This window comes from Notolepis coatsorum (genome assembly GCF_963971535.1).
Source record: "Notolepis coatsorum genome assembly, chromosome: 7".
NCBI lineage: Eukaryota > Metazoa > Chordata > Actinopteri > Aulopiformes > Paralepididae > Notolepis > Notolepis coatsorum.
In genome coordinates, this window is record NC_140171.1 from 31,945,915 (window position 1) to 31,970,027 (window position 24,113).

Below are 24,113 nucleotides of genomic sequence, written 5' to 3' on the forward strand. Positions count from 1 at the left end.
TCATTAAGTGAACGTTGTATATACCCTTTGCTATATATTAAATATTCGACTTATACATTTGTGTGGACTTGGTTTCATGGTGGGAAAGTGTTCATCATATCTATATCATGTACTGTGTGGCCAGTAGTTAAAGTACATAAAGCGGTAGTGGTTTAATGATACCATACTTATCAATACAGTCAGGGAATTGTACCCCTCAGTTACAATTGGTCCTTCGAGCCGGAGGGTAACCAGTGTAATATTAATATAGTGTTATTAATATTGAAATGGCCTATGATGAACACTCCACGAAACGGTCCTCCTAACGTAGAACGCCCGCGGCGCAGACGACAGACACCTCAGTACTTAGAGGATTACGCTGTCAGTCAACTACCTAGCCTTCTACAAACGGTAAACGCGGTAAAAGTAGAAAGTAAAATTATGTCTGACCTTAACGACCAGGTTACCCCGACCACAGAGGCCCTAGTGGGTTCTAACGTAACTGACCAAGCTCACGGTGGGGACCAGGAGGGAGCTGACATGCCTTTACCCCCCGCCAATACCGAAGAAGTAGTCCCCGACCAGCCCCGGGAGGAAGACAACCCTACAGAGAGAGAACTCTGCACGGAAGAAGAGGAGGAGAGCGCAGAGGAAATAGAGCTCCAGGACTCCCCAACGAGTACCGCCAGGAGCGGCTCACCTCTACAACCGTCTTCCCCCAGCGAAGCGGAGAGGATGCTATCACAGGCGTTCCTCGTCAGCCTGACAGCCTCTACCGAACGCGATCGACTCCAGGGTGAACGCGATCGACTTCAGGGTGAACGCGATCGACTCCAGACACAGCAACGGAGCGAAGAAGAGCGCATACGCCTGGAGATGAGACGCCTTCAGACGGAAGAGAATATGGCAAGAGACCGAGCAGACACCCAGCGTGCCGCTGCCGGTGCCCAAAGAGAAACAGAGCGCGACCTCGCTCTCATCCAGCGCGAAACAGAGCGCGACATCGCTTTCATCAAGCGTGAAGCCGAGCGCGACAGACTACAAGCGCAGCTAATGGAGCAGCTGATCCTCAAGGCAACACCCTCTCCCTCCGCCAGGGGTTCAAGGAACTCGTCGAGACAACAGTCAAGGGCAGCGTCTCCTAACCGAGCAAGCGACCCTGAACTTGACCAACAGACCAAACCTATACCCCCCGCAGACCCCCTTCCCCGACCGGTCCAAGCGAGACCCAGCTACAAGGAAGGAGCGGCATACACTGCGGAGAAGCTAAATAAACGACTACAGGATCTAGAGGACCTGATAGAAGAAGAAGAGGGAGAGGAGGAGAACCAAGCCCGACGACAGCACAGTACTCCACCGGACCAGGAGGTCCAGTACAGCCCAGGCTATACCCCCGCGGCGCTGTGCTACAGACCCCCGACTCTATTCACGGGTGAGCAGGACGCACGACCAGCCCCGAGGAATAGCACCTGGACCAGCGGGCCATGGTACCCTGCCGGTACCAGCCCACAGAGAGGCGCAAGAGGAGACTCGCCTAGGAGGCCTCTCCCCCAACGCTCGCCGATGTATCAGCCATCCACGGCGTCATACATTGGTACACCAACGTTTCCAGACTTCACCTATGAGAATCGAGCACAGTACACGGAGCTCCGGATGTGCTTAGAGACAATGATGGTGGATGTCGCTGATGAACGCCACAAGTATGCAATATTACTGAAGCACCTGAAAGTACCCCGAGCGCACAATATAGCGCTAGCCTATGCCACCTCTACGACCCCATACACCGCGGCTCTAGCAGCGCTGGACCAGAGATATGGACGTATATGGGATTACGTAATCCAAGAGATAAGGCATATTGACCGCTTACCCCCAGCAACAGACAATCGCTCATTAGACGACCTGTCTATAAAAGTGCAGTCCCTGGTAGGGATGCTGGGAGCGCAACGAGAAAAGGGTATGCACGAGCTATACGCCAACTCTAACGTCGAGAGGATTTTAGAGAAGCTGCCACCCGCCAGACAAGAGCGCTTCAGGCGGCAGAGAGACCACCGTGATCCTAACGGTCCCGAACCATCCCTCCTCGATCTAGCCGACTTCCTGGCGAGAGAAGTCAGCAGCTTACGACTGGATACGTTCGTGCGGAGCACACCAAGCTCCAGAGAGGGACCCAGTAGAATAAATGGAAGAAGATCGGTGACTGTCATGCACCAATCAGAATCAGTACCGAGCAGTAAGAACCACAGTACCCCCTCAAGAAAAGAGAAGTGGAAGATGGTGTGCCCGTACTGCGAGAAGGAACACTGGCTGTCACAATGTGACCTGTTCACCAAGATGAATGCAGAAGAAGTGAGTCAATGGATAAAGTCCAACAGGCGCTGTTACCGATGTGCGCGCAGTCACATGGCAGCCGAGTGCCGCCTAAAGAAGAGGTGCAGTCGGTGTGACGGAGCCCACCTAGATGTCCTACACGACAGTAACAGAAGAAAGCCTGCACCTGCACCATCGAGCAGCACCAAGGCAAGTGTCATGTACATTGACCCCGCCAGCAGCAGCGGCGCCCAAGTGCTCTTAAAGGTAGTCCGTGTAACATTGAGCTACCAAGATAAAGTCATGGACACTTACGCCGTCCTTGATGACGGGTCAGAGAAGACCCTTCTGCTCGCGTCCGCTGCGGCCCAGCTGGGACTGCGGGGGAGCGAGAACCAAATGACGATTCGGACAATAAGAAGAGATTTAAAGACGATAAAAGGCGAGAATGTCTCCTTCACTATCGCAGCAAGCGGGCAGCCAGAGCGACGGTATAGGATTACAAATGCTTTCACCAGCCAAGAAATAGGACTATCACAGTACACCTACCCCATCGCCAAGCTGATGGATAAATATGTGCACCTGCGTCAACTACCTATCCCGCTCATAGACGGCGCCACCCCGACCCTGCTGATAGGCTCCGACCATGCAGACCTCATAGTCCCGATAGACCGGGTCCATACAGGACCCCGAGGCTGTCCTGCAGCAGTCGAGACCCGCCTAGGATGGACACTACAAGGCCCCCTCGCTAAATCTCTCAACCGAACAGCAGCCACTAGCTGCCTCCACTCCAGAGTGACAAAGAAAGACATTCGTTCTAAAGAAGACATTTACGCCATAAACCTCCTCGAGCAAGGGACAAAGAGAGTCACAGTCGGCGGAGTGATGAGATACGCAACTCCACTCCTGAGGCGAGAGGGAATGCCCACCTTTCACGCAAAGAAAGACGCTACGGAGCGGTATCTATTGAACACAGAGCGGCGCCTAGCCAAAGACCCCGCTCAAGAGAGTGTGTACCGCGCTGAGATTGAGAAGCTAATCACAGCGGGACACGTAAAGAAGATTGACTGGCGACGCCGTGCGCTGCTCCGCGCCTCTCTGATCAAAGACGGCTTTGATCTCCGGCAGCAGGCCAGCAGCGACCCCCCAGTATTACGCAGCCTCTCCCCAGAGGAGAAGCCCTTGCTGCGGTTACCATGGAGAGAGAGGATCGGAGATGAGCACCCAGCCATCTACCAATGGGAAGTCCTCCCCTTCGGAACCACATGCAGCCCGTGCTGTGCTACATTTGCACTACAGAAACACGTCCCAGAGGACCCAGCAGCAGATGAAGAGGTCCGACACAGTGTGAAGAACAGTTTCTACGTGGACAACTGTTTACAAAGCGTTTCGACTCAAGAAGAAGCCGAGGCTCTCCTACTCAAGCTACGCGCCTCTCTGATCAAAGGCGGCTTTGATCTCAGGCAGTGGGCCAGCAGCGACCCGCACGTATTGCGCAGCCTCTCCCCCGCGGACAAGGCTGCCAGCAGCGAGACCTGGATGGCGACAATCCCAGGAGAAGCCCAAGAAATGACACTAGGACTAGTCTGGCGCTTCAAAACAGACTCGCTCCACTATAGACACAAACACCTGACCACGGAGCAGGGAAGGTCGACGGCGATACCGACCACCAGACGGAGTGTGTACAGAACACTCGCCAGACAATATGACCCGTTGGGATGTATTCTACCTTACACCACCAGGGCAAAGATGATTGTACGAGCACTATGGGACAAGGACCAGGGCTGGGACGACCCAATACCCGCACCCCTTGCCTCCACATGGAGAGAGTGGGAGACGGAGCTCCGCTCACTCCCAGGCGTCAATATACGCCGCAGCTACTTCCCACCCACAGTGAGGCCAGAGACATGCAAGATGGATCTACACGTCTTCAGTGACGCCTCCGAAGTAGCCTATGGATCGGTGGCCTACTTGCGTGCCCAAGAGAAGGGAGGAGAGATACACACTGCTTTCATCCTGGCTCGCTCAAGAATAGCCCCACGCGTCTAGAGCTCTGCGCAGCCCTAGCAGGAGCGCATCTAGCCACGTTAATCCAACGTGAACTCACCATTCCGGTGCACAGAACAATCTTGTGGTCAGATTCCACGACAGTACTCACATGGATCAAGTCTGATTCATGCAGATACAAGGTCTTCGTGGGAGTCAGAGTCACAGAGATTCAAGAGTTAACAGAAGCAGCGAGCTGGCGGTATGTGGACACCAAACACAACCCAGCTGACGTCATCACCCGGGGAATGTCCCTAGATGACCTCACCCGTCGCAACATCTACAGTGACGGACCAGAGTTCCTCAAGCTCCCGGAAGAAGAGTGGCCTACGCCCACCCCACGGGAAGCGAGTAAAGAGGAGGCTGAGAACAAGAAACCTATGTTCTGTGGACTGAGCACAGTCGCCTCCACAGACCCCAACATAGATGATTGCATTACCCTACAGAGTGCGCAGCTAAAGACATTCCTGTGGCACCACCCCGAGATTCAGCCCACTGCCGACATTTCAGCAGCTGACTACGAAGAAGCAGAACTTCTTCTACTACAACGAGCCCAGAGAGACTCGTTCCCCGACGAGCTAGACTGTCTACAGGGAGGAAAGCCCGTCCCATCAGACAGCAGATTGCTCCACCTGGCACCCGAGAGCGACGCCCATAATCTCATCAGAGTGGGTGGTCGTCTGCGGAGAGCCCCCGATCTACCGGATGACGTTAAGTACCCGATAGTCTTGAACAGCCGACACAAGGTCACAGAGCTGATCATAAAGAAATACGACGAGGATGTACACCACGCAGGAGCAGAGAGAGTCTTCGCGGAGATCAGACGTCGCTATTGGATACTTCAAGGGAGAGAAGCAGTGCGACGCTTCCAGCGAACCTGTCTAGACTGCCGAAAGTGGCGCGCGCAGCCCAGCATACCCCGGATGGCTGACCTACCTCCCTGTCGCCTCCGACTCGGCGACAAGCCATTCCACTCCACAGGCATGGACTGTTTTGGCCTGTTGTATATAAAGAAAGGAAGAGGAACCGAGAAGCGGTGGGGTATTGTATTCAAATGCATGACCACCAGAGCGATACACATCGAACTCCTTCCAACCATGAGCACAGACTCATTCCTTATGGCCTTCCGAAGATTCACATCACGGAAAGGAAAACCGTCTACATTGTTGTCTGATCACGGGACAAACTTCAAAGGCGGAGAAAGAGAGCTGAGAGAGAGCTTCCAAGCTATGGGCCCAGAATTTAAGACCCACCTCGCTCCATCCCAGATTGACTTCCAGTTTAATCCCCCGAACGCACCCCACTTCGGTGGAACCTGGGAACGAGAAGTACGTTCTATAAAGACAGCCCTGTACGCCGTGCTTGGGGCCCAGACTGTAGCGGAAGAAGTCCTAATGACAGTCCTCACGGAGATCGAGGGAGTATTGAACTCCAAGCCCCTCGGCTACGTCTCAAGTGATGTAGCAGATGTCGACCCAGTCACCCCCAACACACTCTTGATGGGGCGGCTGGACCCCGCGCTACCCCAGACAATGTACAGGCCTGAAGAAGCGAACGGCCGAAGAATGTGGAGGTACAGTCAAGTACTGGCTGACAAGTTTTGGAACAGCTTTCTACTCCACTACCTACCGTCTCTACAGACCCGCCAGAAGTGGGTAAAAGAGAGAGACAATTTGACAGAAGGAACAGTCGTCATGATTATCGACCAGTCACTACCCAGAGCTATGTGGCCGGCTGGCCGCGTAAGCAAAGTGATCACCGGTGCCGATGGCAAGGTCCGAGCAGCTGAGGTGCTCGTCCAAGGGCGAACTTACACACGACCCGTGGCGAGGCTAATAGAACTGCCCAGACTCCCAGACACTATCGATGACGACCATGACCCCATGACTTTGTGAGTTGACTGACCCTTACAGCGGACCTTGAGTGGTAGACAGTGCGGTTAATCTGTCTCTGCTTAGCTAATTAGGTGGGACTAATTAGGGGGCGGCTGTTGTGAAGGATCAGATTAAACCGAATATATATATTTATTTATGGATATATATTTAATAGTATTTGTATATCGTTTGATATCCCTTGTATATTCCTTGTACATATACACTGAATATCCCTTTAGTCTACTAACAGCCCATAATAGTTTCATTCTCTCATTGGACAAGAACTTGGCGCCAGCAGCCAAGCCCCTTGGTTCAAGTTCAATCGTGCCGACGAACATGTCATTACTAGCCCGGTTCCGCGTAGGAATACGTCTGCCGAAATACGTCTGCCGAAATACGAATGGTACTATTTGTTCACAGCGCATATATATATGGCGCAAGTAAAGTAGAACTTTCTTTTAGTCCCTTAGCCCTTAGTTCTTTACCCTCCAACCTAGTGGCAAGACGTTAAGCCTCACCCACGATACACGTGTGGTGCAGTATGGTCAACTTGGCCTCAGAATGGCATTGAGACATCGTGTGGATTAATAGTTGAATTGTCATAGTTTGGCACTATACCGTCGAGTGGGACGTATTTCTATTAAGTTAATAATAGTCTATTATGTATGGTGCATCGTTCGGTTAGAGTTATAAAGTGAGCAGTACCCCCATCGTTTCCTCGCGTTATCTAGAGTCTTAACCAGGCTGGGCAGACCACGTGTGGTGCTTTCATCCGAGGAGTTCTGGGCCAGGACGAGTGGACCTGCACATTGGATTACCTTACCCGGACGACGGCGAGCCCTACACGGCTTGGATTATCTACTTGCTTTGGGTGCTTTGATTATGCCATGGATAACAGCCAACACTGGTAAGTGTTGGAACTACCCCCGAGAGGAGTCCAGGTGAGACGGCGCTCTAACCCGAGTGAGGTCGCCTCACGTCTCTTCGTTGTGGACCGGCAGCTACCGTCTACAAGAGGGCCCAGCTGTATTCATCTGTGGACCAAGGTTCTGTGGGCACCGTGTTCAGCACTCTGAATTCTCCCAAGAAATCGTTGGCCAGATGGGATATCGCCAGCGGCTCTCCTAACCCCCCCCCCCCTACTGACTTACAACCAGCGGGACCCCCCTTTAGTGTATCCAGCTATAATCATTTAAGTACCATCGCTATAGTTCCCTAAGGAACCAGGTTGTATATTTGCTTCCTGCGTAACCAGAGATTGGACATTCAATGTTGATTTGCCTACGAATACTCATTTGCCTTACAAGTGCATTCAAATCATAAATGTCATTAAGTGAACGTTGTATATACCCTTTGCTATATATTAAATATTCGACTTATACATTTGTGTGGACTTGGTTTCATGGTGGGAAAGTGTTCATCATATCTATATCATGTACTGTGTGGCCAGTAGTTAAAGTACATAAAGCGGTAGTGGTTTAATGATACCATACTTATCAATACAGTCAGGGAATTGTACCCCTCAGTTACAACTATGCAGTGTACTAATGTACAGTACTATATAGTGCAAAGCAGAAATGGGATGAGGTACAATTTAGGTACAATTTACAGTAAGGTGTACGAGTTGTAGTGCAATCCTTCATCAATAAATATAAAGTGTGGGGAGTGGGTGCTACAGTGTGTTTGTTTAAAGTGGGTGTGTGCTATAAAGTGTGTGGAGTGGGTGCTACAGTGTGTTTGTTTAAAGTGAGTGTGTGCGTGTGGATGTGTGTGCTATGTGCGTTTGGTGGTTGTTGTTGTGTAGTGTTCATTGTTCGTTTAGCAGCCTGATGGCCTGGGGATAGAAGCTTCTTCTGAGTCTTTCTGTGCTTGCCTTGAGACTCCGGTATCGCTTGCCTGACCGCAGCAGTTCAAAGATGCAGTTGTTCGGGTGACTGGAGTCTTTAATGATTCTCTTAGCCTTGCCCTTGCAACGCTTGTTGTAAATGTTCTGGAGGGTGGGGAGCCCCCCTCCAATTGTGCGTTCGGCTGAACGTGTCACTCTTTGTAGTCTGCTTCGGTCTATTCCCAAACCAGGAGGTGATGTTGCCGGTCAAGATGCTCTCTATTGTACATGAGTAGAAGTTCTTAAGGATCTTCTGACTGACTTGGAACTTCCTTAGGCGCCTGAGGAAGTAGAGGCATTGTCGTGCCTTCTTCACAACACTGTGAATGTGTGTGGTCCATGTCAAGTCCTCGGATATGTAGGCTCCGAGGTACTTAAAGCTGTTGACTCTCTCAACCGGTGCCCCGTCGATGCTGAGGGGGCTGTAGTCCTTGACCCCCGACCTCCTGAAGTCCACAATCATCTCCTTTGTTTTGCTGACGTTCAGGGAGAGGCTGTTTTCCTGGCACCATCCCGCCAGGACCTTGACCTCTTCCAGGTAGGCCCTCTCGTCGTTGGCAGAGATCAGGCCCACCACCACTGTGTCGTCAGCAAATTTGATGATTGTATTGCTACTCCGCTGAGCCACACAGTCGTGTGTGTACAGGGAGTAGAGGAGGGGACTCAGAACACAGCCCTGGGGGGCCCCTATGTTGAGGGTGATGGATGAGGAGGTGCAGTTGCCTGCTCTCACCACCTGGGGTCTGCCAGTCAGGAAGTCCAAGACCCACTGGCAGAGGTCATAGTTCAAGCCCAGGTCCCTGAGCTTGGCTATGAGTATGGAGGGGACTATGGTATTGAATGCCGAGCTGTAGTCGATGAATAGCATTCTCACATAGTTCCCCTGCCTCTTGTCCAGGTGTGATGCTGCTGTGTGCAGCACATGGGCTATGGCGTCCTCCGTGGACCTGTTGGGGCGGTATGCAAATTGCAGGGGGTCCATGTTGATGGGGAGGGAGGAGCAGATGTAGCCCTTTACTAGCTTCTCAAAGCACTTCATGGCTATGGAGGTGAGAGCTACAGGGCGGTAGTCGTTGAGGCAAGCAGGCTTGGATTTTTTGGGTACAGGGATAATAGTGGACTTCTTCAGGCAGGTGGGGATGACAGCCTGTTCTAAGGACAGGTTAAATATGTCAGTGAATACTGGGGCCAGTTGGTCGGCACAGACTTTTAGGACGCGGCCGGGGATGCCGTCCGGACCTGCTGCCTTCCTGATATTCACTTTTTTAAAGGTCCGCCTCACCTCATGCTCTGTTACCCTGAACACTGCGCCTCCATCAGCAGCCGACCCCCCCCCCCCCCATTGCCGTGGCTTGTGAGCTGGTGTTGTTATTACCAGCATCAAACCTCGCATAGAAGGTATTGAGGTCATTTGCTAAGGAGATGTCACTGTTCAGTTTGAGGGAGGCGCCTTTGTAGTCTGTCATCGTTTTGAGCCCCTGCCACATAGCTCTAGAGTCAGCTTGTTCAAACTGGAGTTCAATTTTATCCCTGTAGCGCCGTTTGGCCTCTGACACTGTCCTCCTTACGTTGTATCGCGCCACCTTGTGGTCATTCATGTTGCCTGCCACTAGGCCGTCGTTGTATGCTTTGGTGCGCTCTCTCAGAGCTTCACGGACGGATTTGTCTACCCAGGGTTTTTGATTTGGGTAAACTCTCATTTTGGTAGTGGGGATTGTTTCTTCCACCAAAGTACAAACATAGTCCAGCACTGTCTCCGTGTAGACATTAATGTTATCTGTGTCGCGGAACACATTCCAGTCTGTGCAGTGAAACGCAGACTGGAGCGTCTCCTCTGACGTCAAATCCCATTTCTGCACCTCTCGCGAGACTACAGGAGTACTTTTAATTCTCTGTTTGTACTTTGGTGAAAGAAAGATGGACGCGTGATCTGATTTACCAAAGCCACTATCAGAATGAGCCTTGTAGCCACCTTTAAATTGCGTGTAACAGTGATCTAGGATGTTACCGCCTCTGGTGTTGCAAGTCACATGCTGATAGAAGTCAGGTAATACCTTTCTCAGATTGGCGCTATTGAAATCACCCAGCACCAAAATGGCGGCGTTAACGTTTGCCGCTTGTATTCTATTTACCTCGTCGTGGAGTCTGGAGAGCGCGACGTTGTTGCTGGCTTGCGGTGGAATATACACTCCTACAAGGATGATCGCCGTTAACTCCCTCGGGAGGAAGAAAGGACGACACTTGATGGTTATATATTCCAGGTCTGGGCAGCAGTGGTTGGATAATTCCTTCACGTTAGTTGGATCGCTCCAATTGTTGTTAAACATGAAGGCAATACCTCCTCCACGTTGTTTACCGGACTCTGCTGTACGATCCTTGCGGTGGATAAAGAAGTGTTCAGCTGGTTGGATTGCGTGGTCTGGAACGTCCGACGTGAGCCACGCATTGCGGGTCTAAAGAACAATAAAAGCCCTGGACCCGATGGCATCCCAGCAGAGGTTTTCAAACACGGAGGGTACCTCCTCACGCGCCGTCTGCACCTCCTGATCTGCAACATCTGGGAACATGAGACCCTCCCACAGGACTGGAAGGATGCAAACATTGTGGTCATCCAAAAGCAGAAAGGGGACAGAGCAGTCTGCGGACACAGCTGTGGAATCTCTCTCCTCTCCATCGCAGGGAAAGTGCTGGCGAACATCATGCTGAACAGGCTGGTGGAAAACATCTCTGAAGCTGTGCTTCCGGAAACTCAATGTGGCTTTCGGAAGACTAGATCCACCACCGACATGGTCTTTGTCCTGAGGCAGCTGCTAGAGAAGAGCAGAGAGCATCGCAAGGATCTTTACATAGCCTTCATAGACCTAAGCAAAGCCTTCGACACCATCAGCCGTGAGCTGCTCTGGAAACACCTCAACAAACTTGGGGTACCACCCAAGTTTCTCTCCATCCTTCATCAGCTGCATGACGGGATGCAAGCCAGAGTCCAGACGGGTGAACTCCAGTCAGAATCCTTTAAGGTTAATGTTGGAGTGAAGCAGGGCTGTGTCTTGGCTCCGGTGCTCTTTAATCTCCTCCTCTCTGCCGTCACCTGCCTCTTCCGCCAAGCCCTGGGACATGAAGACGGTGTCCATGTGGAATACCGCCTTGATGGTAGTCTCTTCAACATCCGCCGGCTCCAGGCACACACAAAGACTAAATCCTGCCAAGTATGTGAGCTACAGTACGCTGATGACTGTGCCATCTTAGCTCACAGTCCAGAGTATATGCAGCATGCTCTCAACACCATATCCAGTCTGTACCAATCCTTCTGTCTCCAGGTCAACATCCAAAAAACCGAAGTCATGTCCCAACTCACTTCCCGAACCTCTACACTTCCCAGTTTTCACATAAACGGTGTTCCACTTAAAACAGTGGATCATTTCACCTACCTCGGCTCCACTCTGTCCTCATGCTGCTCCCTTGACGCGGAGATACACACACGTATTAATAAAGCGGCATCATCCTTTGGACGCCTACGCAGCAGGGTTTTTGAAAACCGAAACCTGAAGATCAGCACCAAGGTTGCCGTTTACAACACAGTATGTCTCTCCACTCTGCTCTATGGAGCAGAATCCTGGATCCCATATCGCCGGCACATCACCAACCTGGATGCCTTCCACATTTGTTGCCTACAAAGGATCCTCGGCCTGACCTGGGAAGATCGAGTCCCCCACACAGACATCCTCAACAACACCAACTCAATCTGTATGGCCGCAGCTGTGGCCAAAAAACATCTTTGCTGGATAGGGCACACGATACGTATGCCTGACCACCGCCTGCCCCGCCAAGTCCTCTATGGCCAACTGAGAGGAGCAAAGCGGGCTGCTGGAGGCCAAAAGAGACGTTTTAAGGACTACACCAGGGACCTCCTAAAGTGTGCAAACATCACGCAGCTTGAAACTCTGGCACTCGACAGATCAGCCTGGCAAGCCACTTGTGCCACTGCAGTTTCCCCAAATACACCAAGACCGAAGATCTGAGAGGCGCACACAACGACACCAGCGGGCGGCTGGCATCCCCCAGGTATCTGGCTTCCCTTGCGCCATCTGTGGACGGGTGTGCAGCTCAAGGATCGGACTCAACGCCCACGAGAAGTGGCACCAGCGGCAGCGTCGCTAAACCTCCCCCCCCCCCCATCCCTGGAGCAAGCGTCATCATCGAACACGATGGACAGCTAAGAGTGTGTGTGTGTGTGGCTTCCAGTTTCCTTATTTGGGCATCTGCCTGTTCCCTCCTGATTGCGGCTCATCCAGTTCACCTGCTCAGCATGCACATCTGCCTTCCATGAATCCATGAACCCAACAGTAAGTAGATCTACTCTGGTTCTACATCCACTCATCGCCAGAATGTAGACTCAGTTTACTCAGCCAGTCCTAGCCGTTTATTCTTGTAGCTGTTCCGTCAGCATTTTGGTATTCATGTTGATGTTTTGTCAGCGTTTTTGGTATTTCCTAACTCTTGTTTTTCTCCTGTGCTACAGAAGATTCTGCCTGCCTGCCTGCCTCACCCTGGACTCGTACCCCATCTCCCTCACCCCCCTACTGGCTCCTATAGCCCCTCTCACCCTGGATCCAGCGTGGCCTGCCCTCTTCCCAGCCCAGTCTTACCCCTGGCTCCTATAGCCCCTCTCACCCTGGATCCAGCGTGGCCTGCCCTCTTCCCAGCCCAGTCCTACCCCTGGCTCCTATAGCCCCTCTCACCCTGGATCCAGCGTGGCCTGCCCTCTTCCCAGCCCAGTCTTACCCCTGGCTCCTATAGCCCCTCTCACCCTGGATCCAGCGTGGCCTGCCCTCTTCCCAGCCCAGTCCTACCCCTGGCTCACATCGCCCCCCAAAAAACCCTCAGCCCAGACTTTGCAATAAATAAACCCTTTCATGGGTTTTACCTACTGCCTACTTGACGGTCTATGTTCTGCACTTGGGTACCCAGTGGCCAGTACTAACCGAGTAGTTTGTCAGTTGACATCGGTCATACCATTTATTAATTTAAAGGGGACATGCATTGCTATTCCTTGCACTATTTGGGCAACTTTACACAATTCCTGTGAGTCTATTGAACACTCTAACACTTTAATCTGTAAGGTTAAAAAATTTAAATCATTGTTTTATATTTCTAATGGAGTACTCAAAAGCACAAGATTTCAGGCTGTTATTGGATGGGCTCCGCGCATAAGTGCTTTCAGTGACAGTCACCCACACAGCGTGATACATAGTAAGTAAGTAAAGTTTATTTATATAGCACTTTTCACAGAGAGAACTCACAAAGTGATTTACATACAGCAGAAATAAAATATAAAAATAAAAAGCAAGAACCATTCAAGTGATAAGAGACAGAACAAAAACACAATGCACAAAAACAGTAAATTTTTTAGCTGATTTAAAAAAATTTCAACAGACGCTGCAGCTCTTAGGCCACGAGGAAGAGCATTCCAGAGTCTAGGCGCTACAGATTGAAAGGTTCTGTCACCTTTGGTGATCAACCTGGTGCGCGGAATGACCAACATACATACGAGAGAGAGCGAGAGAGAGAACGAGCGAGCAAGCGAGAGAGAGAGAGAGAGAGAGGAGAGATGCGTCCCCGACACACACACAGTCAAGTTTGTGTGTGTGTGTGTCCCCGACGAGGGAGAGAGATGGCGCACACACACTTCTGCACGGTCCCACGACTCCTGCCGGTCCCTCTCTCTCTCTCCCTCTCTATCTCTCTCTCTCCCTCGCTCCTTCTCTGCCTGTCAAAACCCGTTTGAGGAAGTGTCAGGTTACACTATGCGCTACGTCCCCGACACACACACAACTGGGTCAATCCGAAGGAGGTGAAGATTCTGTCCCGTTCATGCTCGCCGGACCTGGAGCATTTGTCGATTCAATGACGCCCGTTTCACCTCCCCCGAGAATTCACCGCCATTATCATGACGGCGTGTACATTCCACCACAAGCGGATACCGCCAGGGCCCTGGCGGATCTACGGGGACATCTAAATAAACAACAGAACAAGCACCCAGACGCAGCCATGATTATAGCTGGCGATTTCAACCAGGCGAATCTGAAGAAAGTGATGCCAAACTTTTTTCAGCACATCGATTGCACCACCAGGGAAGGAAATACGCTTGACCATTGTTACACCCCGTTTAGAGCCGGTTACAAGGCAGTACCGGCCCCTCCATTAGCTGGAGAAATTTGCATACAGGCCAAACATGTCCACTGACGATGTGGTCTCTCAAGTACTACATAGTACCCTCTCTCACCTAGACTGCCAGAAGGGGGGCTATGTGAGACTGTTGTTCATTGACTACAGCTCAGCGTTCAACACCATAGTCCCCACCAGACTGGTGGACAAGCTGATCGAGCTGGGTCTGAGCTCCGCTCTGACCGCCTGGATACTGGAGTGAAAGGCCCCAGGCAGTCAGGGTGGGGAATCAGACCTCCAACACCATCACCCTGAGTATCGGGTCCCCCCAGGGCTGTGTTCTGAGCCCCCTGCTGTATTCACTATACACACATGATTGTGTGGCCAAGTTCAGCTCCAACTCCATAGTGAAGTTTGCGGACGACACGTGGTGGTGGGGCGGATCTCTGACAACGACGAGAAGGCCTACCGGGAGGAGGTTGAGGTACTGGAACGCTGGTGTCAGGACAACAGCCTGCTCCTGAACATTGGTAAAACGTGATCGTGGATTTTAGGAGAACACAGCAGGGGACACACACACCACTGTGGATAAACAGGGGTACCGTGGACAGGGTGAGCAGCTTCAAGTACCTGGGGGTCCACATCTCAGAAGACCACACATAGACTCAGTCATAAAGAAAGCGAAGCAGCGCCTCTACCACCTGAGACAGTTAAGGAAGTTCAGAGTATCGGGGAAGATACTCCAGTCCTTCTACTCCGGAGCTGTAGAGAGCATCTTGACTGGAAACATCACCGCCTGGTATGGAAACAGCAAGGCACAGGACAAGAAGGCCCTACAGAGAGTGGTGCGCTCAGCTGAGCGTACTACGGGTATTGCACTACCACCCCTGCAGGTCTTATATAACAAGAGGTGCAAATCCAGAGCCTGCAGAATAATGAAAGACCCTCACCACCCCAACAACAGCCTGTTCAAGCTGCTGCGGTCAGGCAAACGCCTGCAAACACCAGCAACTAGGACAGAGAGACTTCGGCTCAGCTTCTTCCCCCAGGCCATCAGAGTCTTGAACACTGAACTCTCCACACACATAACACACACACTGTATACGCTCACACACTAACAGTCACTTTAGCATGAACACACACACACACATGCTGCACACGCTCACACTCAACGGTCACTTTACACAATGAAAAGGTCACTTAAATTTTTTTTATAATAAATAAAAGAACGGGAGTGGTTCTTGTATAGTAAATAGATGGATATAGCAAGTTAGCATAAGGACACATAGTATAACTGTGAATTGTATAGTATAGCATAGTAGTGTACATAAGACACAGTGCCTCATCCGTAGCTAACATTGTATTGCACTATCGCAGGACCTTAGCATGTCTTACCATGCTTTTTGTAAACTTTATGTACATTATACCTGTTATGTCTTATTCTTATTACTTGTATTATTGCACAAATGTCTTATTCTCATTCCTATTCTTATTACTTGTATTATTGCACAATCGCTGCGGGCATGACTGTATGCTTGTATGCCGTGACAAATAAAACTCTTGACTCTTGACTTGACTGTGTGTCCCCGACGAGGGAGAGAGATGGCACACACACATTTACACACACTTCTGCACGGTCCCGCGACTCCCGCCGGTCCCTCTCTCTCTCTCTCTCTCTCTCTCTCTCTCTCTCTCTCTCTCTCTCTCTCTCTCTCTCTCTCTCTCTCTCCCTCTCTATCTCTCTCTCTCCCTCGCTTGTTCTCTGCCTGTCAAAACCCGTTTGAGGAAGTGTCGGGTTACACTATGCGCTACAACCATAGAGGGGGCGTTACTGCAGATCAGTACCATATTCACGTCAGCAATACCGTCAAATCAGAACAGCTTAGTTGAGTGAGGGAAGATCTCGTGAACTCGAGACTAGACTGATGAGTCAATATGTGTCACTTGGCAGCGCTTGCGACCACAACTCGGCCCGCCCCTTTTTCGTCTACACGTGAAAACGTTTTTTTTTTTTTTTTTGTGTCTTTTTTTTTTTTATATATTATTATAAATTGAATGTATAAGCACATATATACTATAAAAACGAACAGTTAGAATATTTAAAAATAGTAACAACCTTTGTTTAAAAGTAGGCTGTTCACGACATGATTTCAGTGGAACGGGAGGCGTAATAACAATTTGCATTTGAATCGAATCTAAACCTTGGGGGGGTAGCCAGCCCGGAGCGCAACGCCCCCACAATACCTATACATACACCTGTTGGCATCTGGTGACACTTTTAATGTGTCTTGCGTTGAGATTGAGAGATGGATGCGAAGACGATCGCTGCTGAACTCAACAAGATATCTGCTGCGGGGAGAGCCATCGATGGATCGCATTTAATGAGTGGGTACTTAACGGACTATTTTCACCCAGGTGTCCCCGAACCACCGCCCAAACCGGACTCTTCAGATGAAGAAGAAGATTCGGAAAACGAAGTAGTGCCTGATATCGATCCGATACCGCAGCGCGCTGATGATTTTGAAGAGGAAGATGAGCGCGCGGATCAATCAGATTTAGAGGATGATTCTATTCACAGCGGGACCGTCACACCGGGCTATTCAACGGAATTAACGATGAGACATGTCGCAGATATGGTGTCTGTTGTAACCGTAGACAGTGACACCAAAGAAGAATTGAAAAAAATAAGAACGTTTGATTGCAAATGCTATAAAGAGCGGAAAGAGAATTCCGAACGGCAGGCGTTGTCGTGTACAACAAAACTGTCGGAAGAATTGATATACAATAGCAGACTGGACATGGCCTCATTGACGCCGAAAGAGAGGGACATGTGTCTGCTCTCGGCTATACAAACAGGCATCAATGATTCTGAAGTCACACAGAGCACGAAGAGAGTAAACACCATTCGCAAAGCTTCACGGACAGTGTACAGATTCCATAACGTCGTGGTCTGCCGGGCAACATTCTGCTTTCTCCATGGGTAAGTGCCATTATTATTCTGTGTGCATGTGTAACTATGACCGGTTAGTACAGGCTAGTATACATTCTGGAACATTCTGAATTGTGTTGTCATAGTAGTGATGTCATAGCAGACCCTTGATTGATTAAGTTTATTAACAGATTGCAGAATGGGTACAGTACAGTACAGCTCAATACATACAATTGTTAAGAGGATGCAGACCTGAGAAAGACTTTCGTCTTGTTTCCATCAGGGTCCCCCATTTTCAATTCATCATATGACACACATGACATACAGATAGACAGTACTGCTACATCTATACATTTATGACATACCAGATTTTCAAATACAGTACTGTTTGTGATACTAAAAAATATACATTTGACATAGAAACATGTGCATTGGGGAGGTTGGGTAGGTGGGGTGGGGCTGTACATTGGAGGTGGGGGGGGGGTTGGGTAGGGGGGGGGCACTGTACATTGGAATACTCACATACATTTGACATAGAAACTGTACATTGGAGGAGGTTGGGTAGGTGGGTTGGGTGGGGCTGTACATTGGAATACTGACATTTGTAGGGGCCAGTTTTGAATTGCAGTCTCCCGTAGGTGTTCTTTGAGAACTATAGAGAACTACAGTACTATACAATAATATTCTATATAGTGCAAAGCACGTGACTGTATTGAAGACATTATCATTGGCTCTAGCTAGCAGGGACTGTGTATGTGTGTATAATAATGATTTCACATTTTTTTTTGTTTAGGATAAGCTGTGGACTTCTCAAAGCTATTATCAAGCACTACAAGACAAATGGAATGACACCACGTGATAGGAAAAAACAACCGAGAACTCACAAAAAGTTTCTCTGTAAAGACGACTGTCAACGTGTGGTGGATTTTCTCACCAATTATGCAGAGGTCCATTCTATTGTCTTGCCTGGTAGACATCCTGGCCACAGAGACTACACTGCCAAGTTACTTCCAAGCAATCTGACAAAAGCGGCACTCTGGCGTCAATACAAACCGGCTGGGGAGGAAGCAGGTATGTGTGTTTGTTATTTATTAATTTATTGCAGTCGATACCCTGGCAGGCATCGCCGACATCGTGAGGAAAAGCTCTGAGGTAACCTAGTAAGGTTTAGTCGATAAACCAATGTACAGTTCCCCCCCCCCCACAATGTACAGTTTCTGCATCAAATACTCTTTTTTAACTCTTTTTGTATCACAAACCGTACTGTATTTGTAAATCACACACACACACACACACACACAGATGGACCCTGCATCCATACACTCTGTAGACATTGACTTTTATTTTATCTTACTAAAATTGTTTATTCTATTAGTCCCCTATACTGTCCAGATAGATGGACCATAGAAATGGACTATTTTATTGTATCTTCCTAATAATAATTATTGTTTATTAATTGTGCACTGTTGACAGCACTGTAAATCACACACACACACACACACACACACACACACACACACACACACACACACACACACACACACACACACACACACACACACACACACACACACACACACACACACACACACACACACACACACACACACACACACACACACACACACACACACACACACACACACACACACACACACACACACACACACACACACACACACACACACACACACACACACACACACACACTATACTATACTGTCCAGATAGATGGACCATAGAAATGGACTATTTTATTGTATCTTCCTAATAATAATTATTGTTTATTAATTGTGCACTGTTGACAGCACTGTAAATCACACACACACACACACACACACACACACACACACACACACACACACACACACACACACACACACACACACACACACACACACACACAGATGGACCCTGCATCCATACACTCTGTAGACATTGACTTTTATTTTATCTTCCTAAAATTGTTTATTCTATTAGTCCCCTATACTGTCCAGATAGATGGACCATAGAAATGGACTATTTTATTGTATCTTCCTAATAATAATTAGAAGAAAGAGGGGGAAGGGATACCACTTATTTTGCTTGATTACAGACAGATTACAGACTTCTGAATGATTGTATTGTACCCATTCTGCAATCTGTTAATAACATTTTCAATCAATCAATTAACGACACAGACCACATTGGTATAATCCCCAATTGCTAGGATACAATGCTAAACACTGGTAAAGGCCAGTTATAATGCATGGGACCTTTAACTATTCCTTATTTCCATTTGTGTATCTCAAGCTCCGTATGCTGTCTTGACAACTATGGTGTTGATACTGTAGTACAACAATTGAAAAGACCTTTTGGATAAAACACAGGGAACCCACCTACCAAATGTGCTCTCTCTGGGGCTTGAGCTGCACAAGCTTTTAGCGAAGACAAATCATAATGGCTGCTTGGATCCCTAATAAAGTAATTACACATTCTGTATGAAGCAAACCAATATACTTCCCAATAACTGGATGTAAAGCCACATAGTGAGATGTGTGAGTGTGCTATATTTGGTGTGTGTGTGTGTGTGTGTGTGTGTGTGTGTGTGTGTGTGTGTGTGTGTGTGTGTGTGTGTGTGTGTGTGTGTGTGTGTGTGTGTGTGTGTGTGTGTGTGTGTGTGTGTGTGATGTGGTGTCGTTGTTCCTGGCCACTGTTTAGAAGTTCAACAGCACTGCTTATGGCCTGGGGCGTGTGCAGGGGCCAAAGGGGTTGGGCTGGCACACAATAAAGAACACTCGTCTACACACACGCGCGCGCGCGCACACACACAGCCCCCCGGTCCTGATCAATACATGACAAGAGTAAATCTCCTCTGGACGTCAGGCAGGCCAATCAAAGGGCTGGATGTACTTATAAAGGATCACAGCAGCCAGGAGACAACAACAATATCACAATGGTGCTACCAGCCTGGGGTTATGGGAGTGGAGGAGGGAGGAGCGGACAGGGGTTTGTGTCTGTGTGTGTGTAGGTGTGTAGGTGTGTAGGTGTGGGTGTGTGTGTGTGTGTGTGTGTGTGTGTGTGTGTGTGTGTGTGTGTGTGTGTGTGTGTGTGTGTGTGTGTGGGAGTGTATGTATGTGTGCATGTTTAAATGTTTAAATACCGAATAATACACTTTGTGTTTTTACAGTGAGAAACTCAGTGCCTGGAACAGGCTAATCTGCCTGACAACAGTTTCTCTGATCTCCTCCATTCACCTCAGTTGACTGAGACAAATGGGTGAGCCACAAATAGATAATGGCCTCAAAGTGGCATCCATATTCTACTGTATGTCTTTGTGTGTGTGTGTGTGTGTGTGTGTGTGTGTGTGTGTGTGTGTGTGTGTGTGTGTGTGTGTGTGTGTGTGTGTGTGTGTGTGTGCGTGCGTGCGTGTGTGTCAGTCCGCATACATTTCTTCTGTCACCGCCATTTATCTCTCCCAAGCCCCTCCCCCCTTTGATTGGCAGGTGCCAGCTCAGCAGTGCTGATGGACAGGCCCTTTATCTGGTCCTACCAGACAGAGACACAGTCACACAGGGACACACACACACACACAATGATGGATTAGGCCTAGATGGAGATCACAGTGCCCAGTCTCTGTTGGGCATATGCTGACAGTACACACCTCTTGTTTGCCCTCTACTGACGCACACACGCGCGCGCACACACACACACGCGCGCGCACACACACACGCACACGCCCACACACACACACACACACACACACAAATATCACCCTTGGTAAGGGGGTTCATAGTTGAGACTATATACATTACATGGATGTTAATGGAAAAGGAGCAGTTTGACAATACAAAATAAAAATATTATTATGTTATTATCTGAATAACAGCTTTGGGGTCACCTCGTTAGAATGTAATGGATATGGGAAACACACCAGTGTGTGTATGTGAAACTAAAAGACCTACGCCTTATGACCCGGCCAGTTTACGAGAGTGTCTCTCGTGGATATGGTTCCTCAGGATCCCTCTGTGCTCCTTGTGGAATCCAGGAGAACAAGCACAGTGGTCCTGCGGCTCACTGGGTAGAGCATGGCACTGACAGGGTTAAAGGCTGGACTCTCACTGGGTAGAGCATGGCACTGACAGGGTTAAAGGCTGGACTCTCACTGGGTAGAGCATGGCACTGACAGGGTTAAAGGCTTGACTCTCACTGGGTAGAGCATGGCACTGACAGGGTTAAAGGCTGGACTCTCACTGGGTAGAGCATGGCACTGACAGGGTTAAAGGCTTGCCTCTCACTGGGTAGAGCATGGCACTGACAGGGTTAAAGGCTGGACTCTCACTGGGTAGAGCATGGCACTGACAGGGTTAAAGGCTTGCCTCTCACTGGGTAGAGCATGGCACTGACAGGGTTAAAGGCTTGCCTCTCACTGGGTAGAGCATGGCACTGACAGGGTTAAAGGCTTGCCTCTCACTGGGTAGAGCATGGCACTGACAGGGTTAAAGGCTTGCCTCTCACTGGGTAGAGCATGGCACTGACACTTGTCACTGTAATATGTTTTTCCTGCCATTCTCTGGGGCCCCAATATGACATGTTTAAATTCTGTATATTACACATTATACTGATTCTACTTTCCCACAGATGAATTCAGATCAACCCCAGTACCTTGATGAAGGCATGGAGTTGCTCCAGCTGGGAGTAGGACAGGCCCAGGCGTCTCTGCAGCGTGTCCAGGGCCTGGGAGCTCTGCTGAGCGAGTCCTTCCATCTGCCTGGTGGCCGTCTGCTCCAGCTCCGCCATGGCCCGCTCGCTGGTCCCCGCACGGGCCTGGAGAGCCTTCACACGAGACTGCAGAGCCTCCACACGCTGCTCCTGAGATAAGATAGAAAATGCTTCAAAGTATTTTCTAAGCTAAATATACTCCTGCAAAACTGTGATCTCTAAAGGACTCCGACTTTCAAACGGCATGTTGAAATGTCTGCTCAGTCATCACAAGAGAACAGATTTTGGGGGGATTTGGAGTACTTCAATAATCCAGTTAGGGAAACTTTCTGCGTGCAGGATTAGTCATCATACCCCTGTAGCGGGGGGTGGGGGGGCTGTCTTGCTCAACGACAGCACGACAGGGATGGGCACATTGTGTGGCTGCCAGAGGGGATCAAACCTGTGACGTTCCTATAACAGGAGAGGCTTTCTAACCACCTGGGTGGAAGTTGGGCTTGGTAGGAGAAAACATCCTATACCATGTCATCACAACAGCAGTCATAGTGTATATTTTCAGCAATATGTTCGTTTACCAATAGGTTAAAGTGTTATTAATGAAATATGAGTTTAGGAATTGTATTCAATAGATCGCGAATTTCGACTGGAAATAAATCCGAGCGGCCATTTTGCTGTAGTCATTATGATGAAGGAAAGACAGGGCTTTCAATGAGCGTTGAAATAAAAAAACTACATCTCGGGTTCTCCAGCTTTCTGGAAGCGAATGACTTCCTGATTATAATTTTTTATTTCTCGGGATTATATACCACAAAACTGAACGTTATTGGCATAGTTTGGAGCACAGTTCGTTTGTATCCCTTCTGTGAACATTTAGCAACCATCCCTGTTGAAATCCATTTCAAAATGGCGGAGCTGTCTCAAAAATAAAAAGCAGACTGTAAATACAGTAGATTTCACTCTCGGTTCTTCATGCACACCTGGTGATACTAAATCCAAATTGAACTCTGTCATTGGAACGAGTAGATTTGGCCCGATCCATAGATGTGCAACATCGGTATAATAAGGTAATTTATAGACCTGCTATTATATATTCTATAATAATATTTCAAATTGCATGAGTCCGGATGGCAGAATTCAGTACTGTATCTACAAAACCTTCTGTTTAATCATCTTCCCTTTATTAATTTCCTTAGATTTTTTGTACACGTGACACGTTTTTCATGTCTGGTAATTTTTAGCATGGTGTTATTCACTGTCAAATATGCAAAAAGAAATCATAATTCATATTCTCCTTTGTTTCATCACAATTTAAGCAAAGCCTACACACTATTTCTGACACTGGGATGACTGGGAATACATTCCCTGAGGTCCATGATGTCCCTAAATACCAATAACATGCAAATGGACCTTGTAGAAGTGGAGCAATCTTCCATTTACTTAGGTATGTATTTTTAGGCGGATTTTCAGAAAATATGGCTAGGGCTTAAGAGGTTTAAGAGGCTTAAGTCTTATCATGTAATGCCCCAAGCACAACCCGTGAACACACCTGTATCTGGTAAATCAAATGATCTACATCAATTACAAAACATTTTATGACTGAAAATGTTTTGTATGTAACTAATTATTAGTATTATTATGAATTTGCGAGACAATGACATGTTAAAGGAACACGCCAACTGTTGAGGAAATTTGCTTATTTGTCTACCCTGGAGTTAGACAAGCAGATACATACCCTTTTCTTCTCTGTGCATGCATTAGGCTTAGGGAACAGCTGTACCGTTAGCCTAGCTTAGCGTCATTCACTGGAAGTAGGTGTACCAGTGTAGCCTAGTTCCCAACAGTCACGAAATACACTCCAAATACAACTCCAAGACGTTCCTGTAAACATGTTGTGACCTGTGTATTTACCACGTGGAGAAAAAAAGAAATTAGACATTTCCGTTTTCTAAGCAGATATATACTCTGAATTTTTTTTTGCTGAACCACTGCTGCCTGGGCGTAGTGATTTTATCACCTCAAAAGCCCTGTTTTTAACAACATGTTCACAGGATCCCCTACCTGACAAAGACCCATCTTGGTCGAAACCTTGCGCTCGGGGGCATTAAATAATGGAGAAGAAAATATAGATTGGCTTGGATTGGTTTTTACTCCATAGGACCAGTGAAACACTGTGGATGTGGCCTCTCTCTCTCTCTCTCTCTCTCTCTCTCTCTCTCTCTCTCTCTCT

At 48.8% G+C, this 24,113-nt stretch overlaps 1 protein-coding gene across 1 annotated transcript in view; it reads right to left on the reverse strand.

Annotated features, from left to right (window-relative positions):
• The window catches only part of LOC311231607 (centlein-like), a gene marked incomplete at both ends in the record, with an annotated part of 76,152 nt that overhangs the window by 23,209 nt on the left and 28,830 nt on the right, over positions 1-24,113 (reverse strand). The window contains one exon of the mRNA XM_084318235.1: positions 21,830-22,036. Coding sequence (XP_084174361.1) covers positions 21,830-22,036 — 207 coding nt within the window. The remainder of the gene's footprint in view (positions 1-21,829; positions 22,037-24,113) is intronic.